Consider the following 25,641-nt stretch of genomic DNA (forward strand, 5'->3'; position numbering starts at 1 on the left):
GCAGCCATCAATACTGAGGCAAGACCCTCCATAAGCAAAAAGATTACAATTCACCAAAAGCACAGATGATGGTTCATGTATTTTAGCAAGAAGGTATTTTTTAATTAAGATACACACATTGTTTTTCTTTAGGCATAAAGCCACCGCACACTTAAAAGATGACAGTATAGAGTAAAATATAACTTTTTTTTGGTAAGATATAACTTTCATATGCACTGAGAAAGAAAAAATTTCACTTGACTCACTTTACTGCAATACTCACTTCATTGTGGTGGTCTAGAACCTAACCCACAATATCTCTGAAGTATACCTGTAGCTGAATTACAGGTGATTTTTAAATTATTATTATTAAAATGGTGAGGGGTGCCTGGGTAGCTCAGCTGGTTAAACCCGGGGTCCTGGGATTGAGCCTTGCAATGGGGCTCCTTGCTCAACAGCAGCCTGCTTTTCCCTCTCCCTCTGTCCCTCCCCTACTTGTGCTCTCTCTCTCTTCTCTCTCAAATAAATAAAATCTAAAAAAAAAAAAGAAAGAAAGAAAAAAAAACTGGTGAAACTATTTTGTAGGATACTATAATGGTAATACATGACACAATGCCCTTGTCAAAATTCACAGAACTTTGCACTACAAAGAGTAAACTTTGCAGTATGCAAATTTAAAAAATCATCTAGGAGATTGGAGAACCTTAGGGTGGAATGCAGGCTCCAACAAAATAATCTATATGTGTAAGACAACTTCACTCAAGGGAGGGAGGGAAAAGGGACTAATCTAAGTAACTCTGAAAATGAGTGGAGTTTCTAAGACTAAGTGCAAAAGGAACTACACATAAGTACTGTACTCTGATAAAGTGATTTCCCATAGGGATATTAGATAACAATTCTGATAATGTTATACATGTGTACTTAAATGGAACAATTAAGTAAATGGGTAGCAGATGATGGAAGCCAGGTTTCCCACTGTTGGGAGCAGGAAATTTACAGATAAGCAGAAAGAAGAGTCTTGAATGAGCTATATGGTAATGTATTCAAGTTGGAGTCATCAGTACAAAGTCATGTTTAACTTATAAGACAGTCACATATAGAAATTTTTATAGATATGAGCACATACTAAATTAATATGTATATACAAAATTTTCTCACTCAGAGAGGGCCTACAAGCAACAATACCCAGTAATAGCAAGCACCTTAGGATCCAGATCTTAGTTTCTAATACCATTCTCCAATAAAGGGAGCCAGGGTCCTTCAGAGAAATATCTAATTCTAGGACTGCAGTGAAAAATATACATGATGAGCCTGGAGCATCTTGAAGTGCCAGAAAGTAAGGAAGTGCTAAAAAACAACCAAATTAACAAATAAAAAACACCCACACACCGATAGGGGCATATTAAAGAGTCATAGGAACCAACTGAAAGAGTTCCCAATAGCCAAATCTGGAACAATTTGAGCAATACAGTAGTATTAGATCATAACCCAAACTATAAAATATCCATGAGCTTATATGGAGATATATAAATGATGAATAAATAAAAACAAAATGTATTATATCTTAATAAAGCTGCAGGGAGAAAAATGTGCCACAATCCAGTTATTGAACTCCTAGGTATTACCCTAAAAGAAATTAAAGCATATATCCATACCCCAACCCACACATAGACATACAGAGCAGATTACATATTACAGCAGAGCTGTAATAACCAAAATTTAGAAACAAGTCAACAGGTGAATGGTAAACAAACTGTGACACATCCACATAATGAAATACAACTCGGCAATAAAAATGAATGAAACAAAAAAATAAATAAGAATGAAACATTTATACACATAAGAACAAGGATGAATCTCAAAATAATTATGCTAAATGAAAGAAGCCAGAATCACCTTAGAAAAAAAGGGTACATTCTATGTGATTCTATTTATATATAACTCTAGAAAATGCAAACTACTTTATAGCAACTAAAAGAGCAGGTAAGTAGTTGCCTGGCAAGAAGTTAGGAAAGGGTAGTGGGGAGGTATTATGATGGGGAACTAAATATTATAATGTCAGAAATTTTACTTTATCTGGGACACAGCAAGTAATTAAAAAAAAGAATGTTTGCTGAGTGGTTTATCCCAGATACCCATAAATGTTTGTTGAATAAAGGTATGTAAGGCTCTTCCCAAAATATAATTATTATCTTTCTTATACCCTACCAAATCCAAGGCAATTCTTCTCCCAAAGATATTATATATCCTATACTTTTGTGCATAGTCTCCTAGAACTTAAAAAGCAGTTCAAGGTCCATCTCAAATGCCTAAATATTAATTCCAATTCCTATGATCCACACTAATTAATTAATTGTATTTGCACTGCATTTTGTTTACTACTACTACAGCATGTAATACATCCTTCCAATTACTGCAATTTTCACACGTATCATATATTTGTCTAGAGCAGAACTGTGCAAAAGTATTGCAATGATGGAAATGTTCTTATCTGGAGTGTCTAATTCAGCAGCCACTAGCCACCTGTAACTATTCAGTACTTGAGATACGGCTAGTAAAATTGAGGAACTTAGTTTTAAATTTTATTTTAATTAAATTTAAATACTGGCTACCATATTAGCACAGATCCAGAGATTAAGCTCTTTAAAAGCAACACATAACATGGACTCTGTATTCCCCCTGCCATTTACCACAGTGATATGCATTTAGTAGGCATTTAGTGAATATCTCTTGTTGGGTCTCTGTATTACTGGGAAAAAAACAAAATAAAAAAACCAAAAACCTTTACCAAAACAAAATGTAAACAAACTTTTTAAAATAAATATTCAAAATCTAGGAAAGAATCTATCCATGATAGCTCTAGTAATAAAAGACTTACCAAAACATCTTTTACATACTAAATCAAGTATTTCCCGAAATCGATTGGTCATTGGTGGTAGAGGTTTTAGATCAATTTTCCTGAAATCCTCTGGACAATCATTTTTTGAATGGCCATCTTTTTTGCAGATGCTGCATACTATCGTTGGTGGCTATACAAAGGTAAAAAAATAGTCTAATAATCTAATAAACTACTGAGGGACTTCATCATCACTTAGCAGGTCCAAAAAGACTCTTTTACGTAACTCAATTCTGATAACCTGTGCTTCCAGGAGATTTAAAAAAAAAAAAAAAGAGTATTAATAAAATGCAGTGTTAAACGTAAAAACCATATTTTAAGACAATCACTTTAACTCTTCTTCCCCACTAAAATGATATTATCAAGATCAGATTTACCCAAAGATGTAAGATATAGGAAATACCAGAAGATGCAATAGGTATGGATTAACGCAAATGTTTCAATCAGCCCCTGAGATAAAAAATGTGCGTTAATTTAATCTGAGATCTTTAACAAAATAAAATATAAAGAAATCTCAAGTGGCACCTTTCAATTCACTCCAAACATTTTCTTTTTTTTTTTTTTTTAAAGGAACTTATTATTTATTTTATTTTTTTTTTTTTTTGATAGTCACAGAGATTGAGAGAGAGAGAGGCAGAGACACAGGCAGAGGGAGAAGCAGGCTCCATGCACCGGGAGCCCGACGTGGGATTCGATCCCGGGTCTCCAGGATCGCGCCCTGGGCCAAAGGCAGGCGCCAAACCGCTGCGCCACCCAGGGATCCCTCCAAACATTTTCTATCTTCATAGTCCACCAGTTATAAAACCTTGTTTGGCTAGTTGGTTCAATTTATTACATTAGCATGGTACTCAAGAAACCAAACTGTAGGGCTGAACTCTAAAAGTAACTCCGTTTCATATAAGGAATAATAATTCTTATGCAACAGCCACAAAAGTTTACCTAGCCATGAACTCTGATGCAAATTATATACAGAAACCTCTACTTGTGGGAATGCTGTGCTAAAAGCTAATTAACAGTACCGTAGGAATTTTTATTCACTTTTCAAAACTATTTTTAAATGACATGTTTATCAGAAAACTCTAGAAAAATGTTATAAATAACTGGAAAAAATTTTAATTGGAAAAAGAGCTATCTTAAGCTTCCAGGGAGAAAAATTTTATAATTTTTCTTTTTTTTTAGTTTTTCTTTATAGAATAAAAAAATGTACACTGTAGTTATGTATTTAAGAGGCTTTTCTAAAACCCTGCCATTTAATTCATCCTTTCAACACTCTGTATGTCCTAAACACTGCAACCTAAAAAAAAAAAAAAAAAAAAAAGTGATATATCCAATAAAGAATAAAGAAACACAGTAATGACATTAAAATTTTTAAAGCTTGCCAACTAATTATTGATAAAACAATAAAACTGGATAACTTTCTAGGTTTTTCTAAAAAAATATTCTAGGGGATCCCTGGGTGGCTCAGCGGTTTGGCGCCTGCCTTTGGCCCAGGGTGCGATCCTGGAGTCCCGGGATCAAGTCCCGCGTCGGGCTCCCGGCATGAAGCCTGCTTCTCCCTCCTCCTTTGCCTCTGCCTCTCTCTCTCTCTCTCTCTCTCTCTCTCTCTATCATAAATAAATAAATAAATATTTAAAAAAAATAAAAAAATATTCTACTTGGTTTACACATGATCTATATAATCTTTTTCTCATCTTGGGTGCTGATATTTCAAATATGTACACTGCATTTGAAGCATATGAATAGGCTAAAACTTTCTTTTATTAACAAAGTGGTTACAGTTTATCTTCTGTTCCTAGGGTATCCTATCTTGATAATTTATGAAGTTAAAGTTCAGACTAGTAGAAAAGTTAAGACTCCATTAATTTATAAAGGATGTGCCAATATCCAAAGAAAAGCTCAATGGCAGACAGAGATCTGGATTCTTCCTATTTTTGATTCCTGTTCTTACTTTCTGCTCGACTATTCACCCACCCCATGTCAAAACAAACAAAACTTTATATAATTCTTTTTTTTTAATTTTATTTATTTATGATAGGCACATAGTGAGAGAGAGAGAAGCAGAGACATAGGCAGAGGGAGAAGCAGGCTCCATGCACCGGGAGCCCGACGTGGGATTCGATCCCGGGTCTCCAGGATCGCGCCCCGGGCCAAAGGCAGGCGCCAAACCGCTGCGCCACCCAGGGATCCCAAAACAAACAAAACTTTAAAATAGAATGCTATCAGAATTTGCAAACCTTGTGTTCTTTTTTTGTGGAAGAAAAAATAAACATATATGTAAAAAAATAAAATTTAAAATATTTGCTGCCTTTGGCAAACTCATTTGCATATATCTGATGAATCCTTTTATATGAGAAAGTGAAACAAACCAACTAGTAAGAGTGCCTGAAATCTTCTGAGGTTTTATACACATTCTTTAAGACAACTATAGGAATAAATGTAAAAGGAAAAAGTGAAAATATACATCAAAATATCATTCCAAAATATAAGTCTACCATCATAGAAGGAAGCTATTTTTACATTTCTGGATCTAAAAATTATAGTCATACAAAACCCACAAAATCTCAGATTGTTTACAAACTGTATCCTACCTTGCCAGAGGTTAAAATAAACTTATCAAACACATAATATAATTCCTGGGTGGGGTGGTTATCATCATCATTAAGGTCAGAAGCATCTTCTGTAGCTTTGCAGTTGCAAGAGGTAGCAGATGTGTCAGTGCTCACAATCTGATGTGAACTTTCTGTTTCTGTATTTGACCTGCAGTCTGTAACAGCAGATTCACTTGGGTCAGGGGATTTATAATCAATGCAATTACACTGGCTGAGTTCCTTTTTTAAACAAGTTTCTGAAGGTGCTAAATCATCTTGTTTCTTAATTGATTTTGGCTCTAATTCACTGTCTTTACTGGTAGAAAGACAGGAAGATTCCCGTCCAAGTTCAGCCAAAGCTAGTTCATTTACCAACAAACTGTCATCTTCAGTAATACATCTCTGTGATGTACATTCCATTTCATATTTATCAGGCTGACCTCTTCCTGCATTTATTTTTTCTGTGCTTTCTCCAAGTAGAATGCAACAATTGGATGCCATATTGTCAGACTTCACTGATTTCTTATTGCTTATTTTCCCCTTCTCTTTTTTCATGGAATCCACAGATTTATTTCCACCCTTCCTCTGAGGACAGGCAAAATACCGATAAGCTGCTCTGAATCTCTCCACAACATATTCATAAACAAGCTGGCTGTTTAAACTCCGTGCAACATTCCTCTTGACTGAAAATGGATCTAGTAAAAAAGGAAATGGTAAGTTGCTAAGTATCTACTAACAAACTACAATTCCAAGCTTATCCAAACAGATTTGAACTGCTATACTGTCAACAGAGTACATTTACCCAAAGTTTTCCTAAATGGAAGTTCCTACAAACTGAGTAAGAGAAATATAATAGCAATATCTTTTCCTTTGTTTCTGTCATAAAACAAAAATGTTAAGGGGCAAAGAGAAGAAAAAATAATAAGGGTAATTAATGAGATGCTAGTCAAGAACATCCAACTCAGTAATTACAAAATTTCAATGATAAAATTGGTAGAAAAGGCATACACCATTATGCCTACCTATTCTGTCATTAGATACAATTTTTCAAACCTCTAGGACCCATTAATAATTTTCATCTCTTAAAAGAATAATTTTCATCTCGTCATAATATTCTTCAGCTACAAACTCTTTGCAATTTAAACAAAATATAACCTATAACTCTCAAAAGCTTCAAGTTAAAAACTATGATTTTAACATTTAACTTCAGTGAGGTCAGAAAATTAAACAGCAAAAGAAATAAAAAAGTAGGAAGAAAGAGATCTAAGTAAAAATTAAACCAAAATTTAAATTTTGATCCAGTCTAAAATGGGTATGCTGAAAAGGCTTATATCAACTACATCTTCATTATTAAGAAAATATAAAAGACCTCAAAAATGCTTATGAGTTTTTGGATTTTAAAAGCCTTAAATACAAGTCAGTCCTAGGAAGAATGAACAAATGGATGACATCCAAAAGACATTTTCTTCATTACTGAGGAACACTAAGTAAAAGGATTAATAGACAGGCTTCAGATTGTTAACGTTTGGGCATCTGTTACTTTTCGCTGTTATCTAAGTCCACAGGCTGCTCTCTAAACCCAAAAGCTTTTCCTCCCCTTCTAGAAGAAGAAAAAAAAAAAGACAAATTATGATAGCTGCAGGCTTTAGAGCTCATTTATCTACTATATGTAAGTGTACAAGATATAAGTACATGTTTGAGTGGGTCTAGAGAAGGCCAACAGAGGACAAGGAACAGAATAACGTATAGAATAAAAAGACTTAAAATGATGGACAAAAATTCAATTCACAATCTATAAAAAGTGAGTGAAATACTGCATGATTTAAATTTTCTCAAAACCATCCTATTAATTTGCATCTCTAAAGATCTTAATATTCTTGGGATTTGATGTGCAACTTTTGTCAACATCAATTTTTTTTCTTTTTTTCTTCAATCTTTTTTCTTTTGAGCTTAGCCACATTTAATAGCTGAGGTATTTTTTAAAATGTTTTTGAAGTATAGCTGACATACAATGTTACATTAGTTTCAGGTGTACAACATAGTGATTAGACTCTATAGTTATGCTATGCTCACAAGTGTAGCCACCATCTGTCACTATACAAACACTATTACAAAACCATTGATTATATTCTCTATATACACCCCCGTGACTTACACATTCCTAGAGATGAGGTACTTTAGAAGACAACAGAAAACCTGTATTTTAAAATTATATATTAACATAATTTTATGAAAGAAACTTACAGGAATACTCTAAGAAGTATTTCACTCACTTTTTATAGATTGTGAATTGAATTTTTGTCCATCATTTTAAGTCTGTTTAGACTATACATTATTCTGTTCCTTGTCCTCTGTTGGCCTTCTCTAGACCCACAGATAAACTCAAACATGTACTTATATCTTGTACACTTACATACAGTAGATAAATGAGCTCTAAAGCCTGGAGCTATCATAATTTGTCTTTTTGTTTCTTCTTCTAAAAGGGGAGTTATACAAACTCTTCTATTTTCCTATATTTCTGAAAATCTTCAGAATTAAAAATTAAAATAAAGGCATGTAATATGCTAACAACTCTAAGCAATATATTTATAGATTAGGAACCTTAAAATAAGTATTAATCCTATAAAATTAACATGGACTTGATAAAGAATTTACCTGACACGTATAATGACAACCTAGTGGCAAATACAATTCTACAAAGCCAAGGCATATAATTTTTAACACTACAGTAGAAACAAATGATGAAGTGGCACACAAAAACATTCTCCAAATGAAATACATCATCTCACCTTCAATAGCTATTCGTCTTTTAGGCCAGTTTTTGTTTTCTCTTGTTAAAATATCTTGTATCCGTACACATATGACATATTCTTCCAAAGCAAAATCCAATGTATAAAATTTTAGCAGCTCTAACCATAACTGTCCCAGGGATACCTGATTTGGTGTTCCCAATGTTAAAGGAGACTGGAAAAGAAAAAATACTTTTCATTTAAGCTTCACAAAACTACAGAATCACTGAATTTTCAGTTTAAAAAGACCTTAGAGGTTACCTTTACAAAACTAAGGTATAAAGAAGTAACTTGCCAAAAAGCAGCTTGTGGCACAGCTGGGAACAGAATTCTACTTTACTGACTCCTAGAATTTTATGTTCTTCCCACTAAACCAGTGATTCTCAAACGTGGCTGCACATCAGATAACACTGGGAGCTTTAAAGTACACTAATACCTGAGCTCTGTACCATTCCCCTTCCATGCCCTTCCCAAGATTCTGGTTTAACTGACCTGGGCTATGGACTAAGCAAAGGGATTTTTGAAGCCCCTTAAGTGATTTGCATGTACAACCAAGGTTGCACACCACTGCGTAACAATTACTACAGCTCCTTACTGCAGTAATTGCTTTAAAAAGCGAAATAATGCCCTGGGCATTCAAAAGCTAATTCCTTCATTTAGCAAACATTTATTTAGAACCTACTATGTCCCTAGCACTATGCTGAGGATATAAAAAAAATAATGAGAGCCCACACTTAAACAAAATGGTCAACTATGCATCATTTATTCTTTTAAGTGTTGCACATACAGTAACTATTTAATTCTAACAACTCTATGAAGTAGATACTACTTCAGGGCAAAAGATCTGACTCAGGACCACCTGGCTACGGAATTTATGTTGCTAATCACTATACCTACCATACTACCACTCAAATAATGTAAGTTCCTACTTCATAGAGTATTAGGAAAGGAAGGGACAATTTGACAAACACTATGTGCAAAATGGGCCTCTAAATCAGGGAGTTTTTACAAAACAGGTAATGCTGAATTCTAAAGAAATTAGCTAAAAACTGGCTAAAAGTGACCACTAAGGAGCAAAAAGACATGAAACAATCACTCACTCAATTCTACAACTATTAATTGAGTGCCTACTATGTGCCAGGCACTCGGATATAATCATGAAGAAAAAAAGAAAAAACACCAAGATCCTTGCCTTAGTGGATCTTACTTTCTAGGGAAGAAAAGTAACAAAAGCAAGTAAATTACATAACAAGTTAGAAAAAGCAAAGTGGTGTGGAAATAAGAAAAAGTTGAGTAGGTTTAGTAAAAAGGGGACAAGAGTATGAGAGTAGGACATGGTTTCAGTGTTAAATAGCACGGTCAGTTCTTGTGAAAAAGATATGATTTGAAGAAGAGGAATAGGGAACAGATGAGCAAACATATTGTAGAGGAGTTTGACTACCTTTAAAAAGAAAACCACGAAAGCTAGTGTGGTATAGAAAGGGAAAGAAGAGAAGAAAAAAGAGCTACTCAGTAAGAAATCCTCAGCTTTTATTCTAAATTAAATAAGAAGCAACTGAAGTGTTTTGAGTGTGGAGAAGAGGAAGAACGTGATATGACTTAAGTTTTCAAAGAACCATTCTGATTGCTGTGCTGAGAACAGACTGTAAGTTGACCCTTAAACAACATGGGGGTCAAAATCTACATATAACTTTTGACTCCCTCAAAACGTAACCACTAATAGCATGCTGTTGACCAAAAGGCTTACTGATAACATAAATAGCCGATTAACACATATTTTATATGTTATATTTATTATATACTATATTCTCACAATAAAACTAGAGAAAAGAAAATATTAAGAAAATTGTAAGGAAGAGAAAAATACATTTACAGTACTATACTATATTGAAAAAAAATCCACATAAGTGGACCTGCACAGTTCAAATCCATGTATTTCAAGGGTCAACTGTGTAGGAACAATGGTAGACAGAGGAAACTCATTATGAGGCTATGGTAGCAATCCAAGTCAAACATGATGGTGGCTAGGACTAGCATATTAACAGTGGAGGCAGTGAGAAGTGTTCAAATTTTAAATATACTTTGAAATAAAAATGACAGGATTTCCTGACAGACATGATATAAGGTATAAAAGAGAAAAGTAAAGGATGATTCTAAGGCTTCTAACTGAGCAACTGAAAGGATGAAATGCCATCAAATTAGAAGTGAACGCTATTACGTGGAGCAAGAGGAAGACCAGGAGTCCAGTTTTAGGCATGTTAAGTTAAAGACATCTATTAGACATCTAAGCAGAGACATTAAATAGACAGTTGGAGATACAACTAGAGAATTCAAGAGTGTGGTTTGGTTGAAGATTTAAATTTGGGAGTATCATACAAATGCTATGCAAAACCCATGCAACTGAGTAAGATCACCAAGGGAGTGTAGATACAGAAGAAAGGGGAGGGGATCAAGGACTGAGCCATGGAGCATGCCAACATTAAGAGACCAAAGAGAGAAGGAGAAACCAATCAGCATAGGAGACTGAGAAGAAATGATCAGCCATGGTATGCTATATTGAAAGTCAAGAAATTTTTCAGAGAAGAAAATAATCAACTGGCAAATATTGCTAATATGTCAAAAATATAAAAATTGAGAAGTGACAACTGGATTTAACAATGTGGGGCAGCCCTGGTGGCTCAGCAGTTTAGCGTCGCCTTCAGTCCAGGGCCTGATCCTGGAGACCCGGGATCGAGTCCCACATCGGGTTCCCTGCATGGAGCCTGCTCCTCTCTCTGCCTGTGTCTCTGCCTCTCTCTCTCATGAATAAATAAATAAAATCTTTTTTTAAAAAAAGTGGAAGATGACAATATAAGTTTTGGTAGGTTGATGAGGGTCAAAGCCTGAGTTTGATTACAATGAGTTAAGAGGAAACAAATTGGAAATAATGAATACGGACAATTCTTTCAAGAAGTTTCACTGCAAAAAGGTGCAAAGGAATAGCTAGCTGGGAAGGGAAATGATATTCATATTTTTTATTTAAAATGGGAGAGATAAAAGCATGTTTGATTTAATAAAGAATGAAAAATTGCTAATTTAGAGCAAAGAGAAGAACTGCTAGAGCAGTGTTCTAGAATAAACAAGAAGGGATAGAATTAAATACACAAATGGAGAAAATTAGCAACTTGGGAAGTTCCTTTACGAAAGCACGTATCAAGGCAGACTATATGGGTGCAAACAGTAGCAGGTGGTGGTGGGAATGTGTAGAAGTTCTTTTTGGATTTCTTCACAGTTGCCTTACCAAAGTAATAAGCAAAATTACTATCTATTGGTCGTTTGAGAGTAGAAAGAAGTCTAGAAAAGTGGGAGAGTTGTATATTCAGGCAACTAAATATAATTCAATATAGCTAGAGCAAACATTTCAGTAATGCTTTCATTTCTGTAATATGTCTATCTATTTCAGAAGACTATATTCTTCTAGAGGACACAATCCATGGATATTTATCTTTGGTCCCCTGGCCCTCAAGATATGTCTGGCACATAGCAGGTCCTTAATAAATGAATGTTGAATGATTAAATAAGCAAGACACCCCCTAAAGGAGGAAAGGGCCTTTATTTTTCCACCAATCTGGCAACACAATTCCCATATGCTAAAGTTTCGATCACAACCCAACTCCTGAAGGAAATTTTCCTTGTCTAAATGAAAAAGAAGTAAAGAATTACCATGACATGAATCAAGCAAAACACATCTTCCAAAATAAGGTATAAATTCATTAAGTAATCTCAGTACTGAAAAACTAAACCAGATCAACCCCTCACTTTTACAGATGAGGAAAATGAGGCCAAGAGGCTTATGCAAAGTCAGTCAATCTACTAGTAAAGAGCTTCAATCGAAGGCATCACAAATTCTACAGAAAGAAAAGCCAAAAACAAAAACAAAAAAAAAGCTTACTTTGCCATGTTTTTCCTTCATGGCATTACTTTGGTTGTCTGTTTCTGTCTTCTTGGTATCATCTTTTGGTTGGTCTGCCTTAGCTTTGTTTTCCTCAGCAATTGAGTTTTTCTCAGTTGCACTACTTGAATTATATTCCCACTTCACAAACTTCTCTTCTACTATGCCCTTCAGCTGAAAGTCATCCATTCTTTTTGGGTCAAAGCCTTCAATCTACATAAAAAGGCATTCCAAATTGGTAGTGGAAAAATTATTTAAAAAACAAAAACAAACAAAAAGATGGACAAACAAACCAGAATTCTAGCTTAAAACGTTTGAACAAAGCACTTTGTAAGAACGAACTACATATATACATGCACATACATATCACAAATTCATGCTTACCCAACTTCCAAGTAAGCAAGGAAGAAGAGGGGGTTTTCTTTGTTGTAGAAAAAACATCACCATTAAAGCAAAACAGTAAGAAGGGATTCCACCATCAGTTTGGGAGTCAATATAGCATAACTGCAAAACAAAGGGGGAGAAAGTACTGCCATTAGCTTTAATCTTCTTTGTTCCCCTCCTAATATAAGTAGCTGTTTTTGTCCTATTGTAATCATGCAAAACGTTTAAGTAACAAAAATTATAAGGAATGACCTGAAACCTCACCACTGTGAAATAACTATTAACACACTGATGACAATCTTTCCATTCATTTCTTTATTGCATATAAAGTCACATATGTATTTTAGTTAAATGGAATATCAAACTTAGTGCTTTTACTTTTACTGTGTACACGCTGTTAAAAGATTTTATCTTCTACTTCTGACTCAGTGTTAACGATCATCTATATACTCTTTCATGCCTTTTTCCATAACCATATATAAAGGTATTCCTATATATTTTTATTTTCTATATAAATGCAGAAAAGATTTTATGTCATTCTTTTCCAAAATCATATTATAGACATCTCTCTGCATGTTATTCTTCTCCTTAACAATGCACCAACAAAGTTCCTCTAAGTCAATTACTACAAATCTAACACATTCTTTTATTTATTTATATATTTTCCCCCCAACACATCTTTTAAATGCTTAAATTATAGTCTATGATCTGGATGGCTACTCAACAAGTCTCCCCACCCAGAGCATTCACATTTTATCCCCAATTTTTGCCACTTTAAGCAATGCTGTTTTATCCTTATTACTGGTGATTATTTAATATAAGCTATATTCCCAAGAATGTGTTTGATGGATTTCAAAATGTGTGATAGAGGGATGCCTGGGTGACATAGTCGAAGTTTCTGTCCCTTGGTTTCAGTTCAGGTCATGGTCTCAGGGTCATGGAATCAAGCCCCATGTTGGCATCCATGCTTAGCACAGAGCCTATTTGGGTTTCTCTCTCCCTCTCCCCCTGCCTCTCCCTACCCTTGCACATACTCGTACTCTCACTAATAAATAAATAAACCTTTAAAAAAAATAAGTAAAAATGTGTGATATATCTAATATCTAATATTAGATATAATATCTAATATCTAAAAATGTGATGTCTAATAAGTAAAAATGTGTAATATATCTAATATCTAATTGTTTGCCAAAATCACGAAAAAATTCTTCTTTTACACTAGTAGCATGAATGTACACTTTCCAAAGTATTACCACTTAAAAAAAAATGGGATGTATGAAATATTATCTAATAATTACTTCAATTTGCAGTTCTTCAATGATAAGAGATTATACAATTTTCATGTTTATTAACCATTTAGATTTGCTTTTTTCTGAACTGCCTATTGAATTATTTGCCAATTTTTCTATTTGCATACATTGCATATCAATTTACATTACAGTTAATAACCTTTTAAATCTGATATATGCACTTGAACAATGTTACTTTTCCAAATCTATTTTTATTTTGACATTATTTAAAGAACGTTTTATCATACAAAATGTATTAATGCGTGTGTGTGTGTGTGTGTGTGCATATATATATATATATTTAAATATGCTTATGCTATATAGCTTCTAGGTTTCCTAACATGGTAAAAAGGTTTCTCCAAACCATAAGTTACATACACATTCTCTAAAATTTTCTTCTAAAATTTTGATTTTTCATTTAAGTAGAATTTATTTTGCATTTAAGTGTCCTAAGGATCCAACATTATTTTCTTCAAGAAATATACCGTTGTTCACTGAACTCTACCTCTGAAACTAATAATATATTATATGTTAACTAACTTAATTTAAATAAAACAATTATATTTTTAAAAAATATACAGCTGTGACAGCACCATTTAGTAAATAAACCATTGTTTTATCACTGAAATGAAATCTTTTATTTTTCATACATTACAATTTCTGGGCCTTTTGTTCTATTCCACAGATCTATTTGTCTATTCCTATGCCAATGACATATGCTTGACTCAAGCAATTTTATAGTAGTAAATTCAGTCTCCTTCACTAGTGTTCTCTTTCTGAATTCTTTTGACTATTCTCAAACATTCGTCCACAGTAATTTCAAGATCATTCCATCAAATTTTTTTAAACTCTTGGTAATTCTAATTGAGATTACTGTACACTTGAAAATTAAATTAGGATGATGTAACATTTTAGGGGTAGCATCTCCCTATCTAAGAACACTGTAACTTTGCATTTTCTAAAAGTTTTGGAGTTCTCATCAATTACTTCCACTAAACTCTCATAACAAGGGACCCCTGGGTGGCTCAGTGGTTGAGCATTTGCTTTTGGCCCAGTGTGTGATACCAGGTCCTGGGATCGAGTCCCACATCGGGCTCCCTGAATGAAGCTGGCTTCTCCTTTTGCCTGTGTCTCTGCACCTTTCTCTCTGTGTTTCTCATGAATAAATAAATAAAATCTTAAAAACAAAACAAAACAAAACTGGGATCCCTGGATGGCTCAGCGGTTTGGTGCCTGCCTTTGCCCCAGGGAGTGATTCTGGAGTCCTGGGATCGAGTCCCGCGTCGGGCTTCCGGCATGGAGCCTTGCTTCTCCCTCTGCCTGTGTCTCTGCCTCTCTATGTCTATCATGAAAGAATAAATAAAATAAATCTTCAAAAAAAAAAAACTGCTTTCTCACAATTAAAATCCAAATTCCTTACCACAGAAACATTCTCTCTCTCACTTCATTCCAGGCACTCCTGCCTTCCTTTCTTTTCCTCACAAACTCTCTTGTACCTTAGGAGAACTGTACTAGGTATTTGTTGGATACTATTCTCTTAGTCTTTTAAATGGCTGGTTACTGCTAGTCTGAGTTTAAATATCGCTTCCTCGGGATCCCTGGGTGGCGCAGCGGTTTAGCGCCTGCCTTTGGCCCAGGGCACGATCCTGGAGACCCGGGATCAAATCCCACGTCGGGCTCCCAGTGCATGGAGCCTGCTTCTCCCTCTGCCTGTGTCTCTTGCCTTTCTCCCTCTCTCTCTGTGTGACTATCATAAATAAATTTAAAAAGTTAAAAAAATATATATCACGGGATCCCTGGGTGGCGCAGCGGTTTGGCGCCTGCCTTTGGCCCGGGGCACGATCCTGGAGACCCGGGATCGAATCCCACGTCGGGCTCCCGGTGCATGGAGCCTGCTTCTCCCTCTGCCTATGTCTCTGCTTCTCTGTCTCTCACTGTGTGCCTATCATAAATAAATAAAATTAAAAAAATATATATATATCACTTCCTCAAAGAGACCTTCCCTAACCATCTAGTATAATGTCACTCTCTTATCACATCATCTCATTTTTATACCACTAAAATCTATCAGATATTATATTACTTGTATTTTGTTTATTGGCTGATTCTTCCACAAACATGTAAGCTTCATGAGAGCAGGACTCTATATATCTTGTTAGATATTTCAAGCACTTAGAACAGTATCTGGCACAAGGAAGCATTTAACAAGTGTTTGCTGAATAAATGAATTTGTTCAGATTTCGTTTTTATACCTTTCAATAATGTAATTTTCTTCTTGTACCTTTTTTTTTTAATATTTATTTATTCATTCAGAGAGGGCGAGAGAGGCAGAGACACAGGCAGAGGGAGAAGCAGGCTCCATGCAGAAAGCCCGACATGGGACTCGATTCTGGGTCTCCAGGATCACACCCCGGGCCACAGACGGCGCTAAACCGCTGTGCCACCCGGGCTGCCCTTCTTGTATCTTTTTAATTAAATTTATTTATTTTATAATTTGTGGTACTATCACTAAGTAGTATTTTTCGATTTTCACTCTATCAGCTTATTTTTATGACAGAGAAAACCTACTAAAACCTATGTTTATATTGTAATTAGTCATCTTATAAATTCTTTTTTTTTACAAATTCTTTTATTAATCCCAATAGTTTTTACTAAAGTTTTATAGGTACAATTATACCACTAATAAAATGCTACTGTTTTTCCAATATTTACATGGTTTCATTTCATTTTCTTATCACATTTTTTAAATCTCCCAAAACAAGGTACAACTTTACTGGTGAACATCTCTGTAATATTCCTAATTCTAACACATATAGCTTGAGTCATTCACCATTTAAAATGATGGTTTTATTTTTTTAGTAAATGGTCTTTTTTTACATTTGTTTTTATTTCAGTTCAATTTGCCAACATATAGTATAACACCCAGTGCTCATCCCGTCAAGTGCCCACCACCTCAGTGCCCGTCACCCAGTTACCCCATTCTTCTACCCACCTCCCCTTCCACAACCTTGTTTGTTTCCCAGAGTTAGGAGTCTCTCATGGTTTGTTTTCTTCTTTAATTTTTCCCATTCAGGGCAGCCCGGGTGGCTCAGCGGTTAAGCGCTGCCTTTAGCCCGGAGTATGATCCTGGAGACCCGGGATCGAGTCCCACGTCGGGCTCCCTGCATGGAGCCTGCTTTGCCCTCTGCTTGTGTCTCTGTCTCTGTGTGTGTGTGTGTGTGTGTGCATGCACGCGCGCATTTCTCATAAATAAATAAGTCTTAAAAAAAAAAAAGAAACCTGTTTTAAAAAATAAATAAATAAAATTTTCCCATTCACTTGCCCCCCTTCCCTTATAATCCTTTTAACTATTTCTTATATTACACATATGAGTGAAACCATATGATGATTGTCCTTCGATTGACTTATTTCATTCACCATAATACCCTCCAGTTTCATCCACATTGATGTAAATGGTGGGTATTCATCCTTTCTAATGGCTGAGTAATATTCCCCTGTATATATAGACCACATCTTCTTTATCCATTCGTCTGTCGAGGGTTATTGTGGCTCCTTCCACAGTTTGACTATTGTGACACTGCTGCTATTAACATTGGGGTGCAGTTGTCCTGCCATTTCACTGCATCTGTATCTTTGGGGTAAATCCCCAGCAGTGCAATTGCTGGGTCATAGGGCATTTCTATTTTTAACTCTTTGAGGAACCTCCACACAGTTTTCCAGAGTGGCTGAACCAGTTCACATTCCCACCAACAGTGCAAGAGGGTTTCCCTTTCTCTCCATCCACTCCAACATTTGTTGTTTCCTGTCTCATTAATTTTCACCATTCTCAATGGTGTGACGTGGTATCTCACTGTGTTTTTTTTTTTAAGATTTATTTATTTATGATAGACACAGAGAGAGAGAGAGAGAGAGAGAGAGAGAGAGAGAGAGGCAGAGACACAGGCAGAGGGAGAAGCAGGCTCCATGCGGTGAGCCTGATGTGGGACTGGATCCCGGGACTCCAGGATAGTGCCCTGGGCCAAAGGCAGGCGCCAAACCGCTGAGCCATCCAGGGATCCCCTCTCATTGTGGTTTTGAACTGTATTTCCCTAATGGCAAGTGATGCGGAGCATTTTCTCATGTGCTTGTTGGCCATGTCTATGTCTTCTTTGCTGAAATTTCTGTTCATGTTTTCTGCCCATTTCATAATTGGATTTTTTGTTTTGTGGGTGTTGAATTTGAGAAGTTCTTTATAGATCTTGGCTACTAGCCTTTAATCTGATATGTCATTTGCCAATATCTTCTCCCATTCTGTAGGTTGTCTTTTAGTTTTCTTCACTGCTTCATTTGCTGTATAGAAGCTTTTTATCTTAAGTCTCAATAGTTCATTTTTGGTTTTGTCTCCCTTTCCTACATATTTTCCTACATATTTCCTACATATGTCTCTCCCTGGGCCAAAGGCAGGTGCCAAACCGCTGCGCCACCCAGGGATCTCCAGGTTTTCTTTTTCAAAATTCCTCTGGCTATTTGGAGTCTTTGCTGACTCCATACAAATCTTAAGATTATTTTTTCCAACTCTCTGAAGAAAGTCCATGGTATTTTGATTGGGATTGCACTGAATGTGTACATTGCCCTGGGTAGCATAGACATTTTCACAATGATCCATTAGCATGGAATGTTTTTCTATCTCATTACATCTTCAATTTCTTTCAGAAGTGTTCTGTAGTTTTTAGGGTATAGATCCTTTACCTCCTTAATCAGGTTTATTTCTAGGTATTTTATGCTTTTGGGTGCAATTGCAAATGGGATTGATTCCTTCATTTCTCCTTCTTCAGTCTCATTGTCAGGGTACAGAAATGCCACTGATTTCTGTGCACTGATTTTGTGTCCTGCCACATTGCTGAATTGCTCTATGAATTCTAGCAATTTTGGGGTGAAGTCTTTTGGGTTTTCTATGTACAGTATGTCATCTGCAAAGAGGGAGAGTCTGATTTCTTCTTTGTCCATTTGAATGACTTTTATTTCTTTCTGTTGTCTGATTGTTGAGGCTAGGCTAGTACTATGTTGAATAGCAGTGGTGAGAGTGGACATCCCTGTCATGGTCCTAATCTTAGGAGAAATGCTTTCAGTGTCTCCCCATTGAGAATGATTTTGCGGGCAGCCCCGGTGGCGCAGCGGTTTAGTGCCGCCTGCAGCCCAGGGCGTGATCGTGGAGACCCGGGATCGAGTCCCACGTCAGGCTCTCTGCATGGAGCCTGCTTCTCCCTCCGCCTGTGTCTCTGCCTCTCTCTCTCTCTCTCTCTCTCTCTCTGCATCTCTATGAATAAATAAATAAAAAATCTTAAAAAAAAAAAGAGAGAGAGAGAATGATTTTGCTGTGGGCTTTTCATAAATGGCTTTTGAGATGCTGAGGAATGTTCCCTCTATCCCTGAACTCTGTCTGAAAAGTTCTGATCAGGAATGGATGCTGTATTTTGTCAAATGCTTTCTCTGCATCTATTGAGAGGATAATACGGTTCTTTTTTTTTTCTCTTATTGATATGATATACCACGTTGACTGTTTTATAAGTGTTGGACCAGCCTTGCATCCCAGGGATAAATCCCACTTGGTCATGGTGAATAATCCTCTTAATGTACTGTTGGGTCCTACTGGCTAGTATCTTAGTGAGAATTTTTTCCATGTTCATTATGGGTATTGGTCTATAATTCTCCTGTTTGGTGGGGTCTTTGTCTGGTTTTGGTAGTAAATAGTCTTCATCATTAATTTCGTTTACTAGTTTACTTAAAAGCTTGGCTTTTATGAAGAACTTGCCTTTTCAGCATCCATGTTTTTTCTACTTCAAATTGTTAATATAATAAATTATGTTAACAGACTTCCTGATATTAAACCATTCTTATACTCCTGAAATAAATCCTGCATAGTCATGGCATATAACCTTTTAATACACTATATATTCTACTTATTTATATTTTACTTATACTTTTGCATCTATATAAGACTAGTCTATACTTAGATTTTTTTTTTATTTTTATTTTTATTTTATTTAGATAATTAAGATAATTATCACTGAAGTTTAATGGCTTGGTAAATTTAAGAATATAGGGGCTTCTGGTTGGCTCAGTCAAAAGAACATGTGACTCTTATCTTGGGGTCCTGAGTTCAAGCCCCACATTGGGCATAGAACTTACTTGAAAAAAAAAAAAAAGGAATACAATTAAAAATGAGAGGATAAAAAACACTTATAAAAAGAGCTTTAGTTATTCCACTAAAATAAATTCCCATTTATCCAGAGTACTAGGACAGGAAGTGTGCTACCTAATGACTAAGTCAAGTTAATTAGAAACTTTTTTGTAACTGTTAAGAAACTGTTTATGTATGCTGTTAACACTACTGGAATCTCACAGAGGAGTAACATTCAGGCAGTTCGAGACAGTTCTTAACACACAGGGATCTCACTGCCAAGTTGTGTAAACAACCTGAATGTCTATCAACAGATAGAGATAAAAGTCGGTATACACATACAGTAGAATTTTATTCATCCTTAAAAAAGAGAATTCTCCCATTTGCAATAACATGGATGGACCAAGAGGACATTTTGCTAAGTGAAAGAAAACAGACACTGTAAGACAAATGCTAATAATCTCTCTTATATGTAGAATCTAAAATAGTCAAACTCATAGGAGCAGAGGTTAGAATGGTAACCAGAGGAGAAGGAAATGGGAGAGATTTTGGTCAAGAGATACAAAATTTCAGTGATATAAAATGAGTAAGGTCTGGTGATCTAATGTACAGCATGATGACTATAGGTAACAATACTATACTATATACCTAAAATTTACTAGGAAGATATATCCCAAGAGTTCTCACCACACACACACAATAAAGGTAACCATGTGAGGTAACAGGTTGGTAATCACTTCACAATTAATACGTATATTAAAATATCAACTTGTGCAAGTTGTATTTATACATACAATAAAAAATGAAAATAAAAAAGCCCAGGGAACTTTTTTCCCCTTGCATGAGATGTTTTTTTTTTTTTTATTACCTGTCAGTTGGTCCTCAGAATGTTTTTAATTGGAGTATAATTGAAACACGCTATTATATTAGTTTCAGGTATACAAACGTAAATGATTCAACAACTCTGTATGTCATGCTATGCTCACAACCAAAAGTATACCTACCATCTGTTATCACCAATAGTATTATAATACCACTGACTATATTCCCTATACTTGATTATAAGGGACTGATAAGGCTAAAGCGTTTCAAGAGGCTTTCCTAAAAAACTATTTCCTATTACTGGAATGCTAAAAATATTTAAGTACTTAAGAGAGAGAGCAACCAGAAAGTAGTCAACAGTAATCTTATTACATCAGTTACAAGAATATATTCATATGCTAGAATTTTTTTAAGGCCTCAAATTGTGAAACCCCAACCTTAGGACTTCTGATCATTCCTTATTTTTCAAGCTGTTCCTTACCTTAACCAACCAAGTTGGGTCTGCCCCAACTCTGAGTTCAATCCTCTTATCAGAGTACAAACAAAAAATTCCAAAAAGAATTCTCGAGCATTTTTTGCTCTCATTTATTATTCCACCACTACCTCCTTAATATCCATCCTCTTTGTATCAGACTGAGAATTTGCTCATCCCTAGTACAACAAGTGATGAATACTATACTTATAAGAACATACACAGAAAAACTAAACCCTCTCTAGTCATTTGGACTAATAATGGTAATTACTCCTCCTCCTTACATTCATACCAAAAAAATAACTACAAAAGGAACCACAGCCCTTAATAATTAATTCTAACTTAGGAAACAGATATGTGATTCCTAGCAGTTACCCAATCAGAAAGTGCTATAGGTTACCAATAATTTAGAGAAAAGAGAATAATGTTCTAAAACAGAGATGGGAAAAAAGATGCTCACAAAAAAACCTTGCAAACCTATGTATTAACTTGCATAACTGTATTTTACAACTTTAATTTACATTAAGAGTGAAAACTTGAGCCACATTTACTATGTGTAAGACCATTTCTATACTACATAAAAGGAGAACAACAGTAAGTCAATTACTCTATGAAACTTCACTTTATTTTCACATCCATAATCAGAACCTGCCACATCACCTTCTGTCTGGCACAAATAACTATTTTATCCCCAAATACTAACATTTACGTACATGTCAGTGGGGGGAAAGGTCTGAGTTACCTTAAAAGACAAGTATTTTTTCCTCTGTTCCACTTACCTTAGCCCAGTAGCGAAAGGCTAACACCAAGGGAGTGAAGACAGGTTCCATCTTGCCAAGGGCAGCAAGTAAATCAGTAGTGAGGCATGCCATATCATTTCCAGCACTCACTCTACAGAGCAAACCACTGTGAATGGGAAAGAAAAATTTCACTGTATTTATACCTTAAAAACCAGAATATACCAAATCCTATGGCTATCCTTTCTAAGTAACCATATTTTAGTATCTAGGAATTCATAATAAAAATAAGAATTTAATAAACTGAGAGCTAACTGAAAACTACAAATCATTTCATCACTAGAGTTCCATATAAAGATTTTTTAAATACTCACTTGTACTTCACAAATAAATTTCAACTTCATTTAGTATTTAAATTCATCAAAAATTACAAAAGTAGCATTATGAGTCACTGAAATTTATTTTATATCAAAGACATTGATTTCATCAACATCAAGTGGTACAACATACCTTCCCAGTTCATTCTTTTTGCTTTGCACAGGATAGAAAGAAAAAATGAAATGAACTGACTAGTTATACTTCTTGACTCTAATTTTTTTCTATCCAAGCTTTCCTAATTTTATTGATACACTACTTTCAGATTAGAAAGAATGTACATATTAATCCACAGGTAATGCTTAATTTTTTTTTTTTTTTTTTTTTTTTATTTATGATAGTAACAGAGAGAGAGAGAGAGAGAGGTAGAGACATAGGTAGAGGGAGAAGCAGGCTCCATGCACCGGGAGCCTGATGTGGGATTCGATCCCGGGTCTCCAGGATCGCGCCCTGGGCCAAAGGCAAGCGCCAAAACACTGCGCCACCCAGGGATCCCCACAGGTAATGCTTATATGTAAGTGAAAATAGGAGCTACCTTAAAGGGGTGACAGAATTCTAGTAGAGATATTTTGGTGGCAGGGAGAACAATCTGTGGTTCCACAAAGAGGCAATTTGACATGTGGTTACAAAAAAAAAGCAAACAAAACCTCTAGAGGTCAGAATATTTCCATTCCAAATCTGGCTTTACTCTAAATGATATGAATTTGGTCATATTTTATTCTTCCATGTCTCAATTTTTTAATTAGAAAGTAACAAAGTTGAATCCACAAATCCTTCTAACTGTGAATAAGAAAATATAGTACTCTTAAATTTTAAGATATACAGGTTAGTATTCAATAAAAGAACACTTGATTTTTTCTGTATTGTTTCCATGTCTCCCACGTTGATCTCAAATAGTATTATTTCAGTTTCCTTTTTCATAGGCACATTGCTCTCTCAGTCCTATAGACATCTGACTAGAAAGGCAAGATCAGTCTTCAATGACTCATTCAATTCACTGAACTAAAAACTAGATTCTAAAAAGCTGTGAGCTCCTTGAGAAGACAGGCTATTTCTTACTTATGTTTGTATCCCTACAGCGAAGCATATAGTAAAAGTACTTAACATACAGTAAAAGTTCAATACTTTTGGGTGAATCAACTTGAGAAAAAAAATGAAGTTTTGCCTTACTGTGTTTCGTTTTTAACTGGTAGCTTTATGCTTTTAGTCTTTTAGTAAGCTTTTATTTTCAATAAATAGAAACTAGCCTAGTTATATTAATCCAAAGAGAAATCTAAAACAAAATTTTGTCTTGGAAATGTTCACTGCATACTTGGTTGGTGTTATTTCAAAAAAATATTTCTCTTCATTATTACCAACCTTTTCCGATCTTTGCATACCACAACAGGAACTTTGGCGTGAAAATCAGATTCCACATCTATATATAATACTAATAAAGAAAAAAAAATAAACAAGATAATGTCAACTTCTCTCAAATATTTACTCTATGGTAAACATTAAGAAATAGTTTCCTTCTAAAAATCATTCACATTGCTTCTGTGGGATAATACAGACTTATCATTATGAGCATCAACCCAACAAAATCTCTTACCTCTCTTGGTGTCATTTGTTGTATATCACAAATCACAGGCACAATCCCAAATATTGTCCCAAAAATTATAATCACCTTAAGAAGAAAGGACTTAACATCTCTAATAAGTATATAATCGAGTCAAAGTTATTAAACCTTCAGAAATATGGAAAACAAGGAATACCACTTCTATTTTCAAAGGAGTCATAAAATAAGAATCAATAATTCTTTGACAATTTAGTTCTTTTATATTATCCATGAAGTAAAAGGCTAACTCCGCTGTCCCCATTCTCTGTTAATATATGAAGAGTCTGCCCAAACAAAGCTCTTAAGGAAGAGGGTAAAGGCACACTCCCACTCTGAAATCTTTTTCTACATCTCCCATGCCATAAATGTCTAATCTAATAAAAACAGATGGGGTTTGATATTATTTCATTTGAAGTTTAAAGAAAACCTCTTAGTAGTAATTGTTGGAATTATTAATTTATTTAAAAATATCATGTACTGGAGATTTACATGCCAGGAATTGCAATATGCACGGTGGATATGACAATGAGTAAGATACAAAGAACTCAATTAAGGGTTTGGAAGACATATATAAACAAAACAATCCTGTAGATGACAGGATAGAAGTCTTAAAGGAGAACAATGAAGGCATAAAGGCAGCTGAATAGTATTCCACTATATACGTATATACCACATCATCTTTATCTATTCACCTGTCAATGGACATCTTGAGGGCACATGATATACTGAGCACTGGGTAGTATATAAGACTGATGAATCACCAAACTCTACCTCTGAAACTAATAAACACTATATGTTAATTAATTGAATTTAAATTTTAAAAAAAATTTTTTTAAAGGTGTGGGGAGCCTGAGTGGCACAGTTGGTTAAGCATCCAACTCTGGATTTCGGCTGAGATCATGAGCTCAGGGTCCTGGGATAGACCCCACATAACCCTCCAAGCTCAGTGAGGAATCTGCTTAAGATTCTCTCTCTTCCTCTCCTTCTGCCCCTCCCATTAGTGCTCTCTAATAAAATAAAATCTTAAAAAAAAAAAAAAGAGAAAAGGTAATAATTTTTTTAAAGATTTTATTTATTCATGAGAGACACAGAGAGAGAAAGAGAGAGAGAGACACAGGCAGAGGGAGAAAAAGGCTCCATGCAGGAAGCCCAATATGGGACTCGATCCTGGGACTTGGGGATCACACCCTGAGCCAAAGGCAGAAGCTCAACCACTGAGCCACCCAGGCGTCCAGGTGGCAATAATTTTTTAATTAAACTGAATTTGTAAGCCCATATATGTGACTTACGATGATTCAGTCATGTATTTAAAATATGTTTGCTAGGTTGATGCTGTCCACTGATTCTTTTTTTTTTTTTTTTTTTTTTTCTGTCCACTGATTCTAAAGGAGTAAAAGCTCTAGGGCACCCCCGGTGGCCCAGCGGTTTAGCGCCGCCTGCAGCCCGGGGTCTGATCCTGGAGACTCAGGATCGACTCCCGCATCCGGCTCCCTGCATGGAGCCCACTTCTCCCTCTGCCTGTGTCTCTGCCTCTCAGTCTCTCTCTCTGAATAAATAAATTTTAAAAAAAATACTTAAAAAAAAAAAAAGAAGTAAAAGCTCTAGATCTACCTCTTATCTGT

At 35.3% G+C, this 25,641-nt stretch overlaps 1 protein-coding gene across 9 annotated transcripts in view; it reads right to left on the minus strand.

Annotated features, from left to right (window-relative positions):
• TUT4 (terminal uridylyl transferase 4) overlaps positions 1-25,641 on the minus strand; it is a 114,642-nt gene that overhangs the window by 32,226 nt on the left and 56,775 nt on the right. For all 9 annotated transcript variants that reach the window (XM_041738424.1, XM_041738423.1, XM_041738417.1 and 6 more), the window contains 7 exons: positions 23,782-23,851; positions 22,090-22,216; positions 12,568-12,687; positions 12,184-12,396; positions 8,253-8,427; positions 5,464-6,158; positions 2,858-3,008 (listed from right to left, as the gene is read on the minus strand). In XM_041738424.1, coding sequence (XP_041594358.1) covers positions 2,858-3,008; positions 5,464-6,158; positions 8,253-8,427; positions 12,184-12,396; positions 12,568-12,687; positions 22,090-22,216; positions 23,782-23,851 — 1,551 coding nt within the window. The remainder of the gene's footprint in view (positions 1-2,857; positions 3,009-5,463; positions 6,159-8,252; positions 8,428-12,183; positions 12,397-12,567; positions 12,688-22,089; positions 22,217-23,781; positions 23,852-25,641) is intronic.

The sequence above is a fragment of the Vulpes lagopus genome, chromosome 23 (assembly GCF_018345385.1).
Source record: "Vulpes lagopus strain Blue_001 chromosome 23, ASM1834538v1, whole genome shotgun sequence".
In the NCBI taxonomy this organism is placed as follows: Eukaryota; Metazoa; Chordata; class Mammalia; order Carnivora; family Canidae; genus Vulpes; species Vulpes lagopus.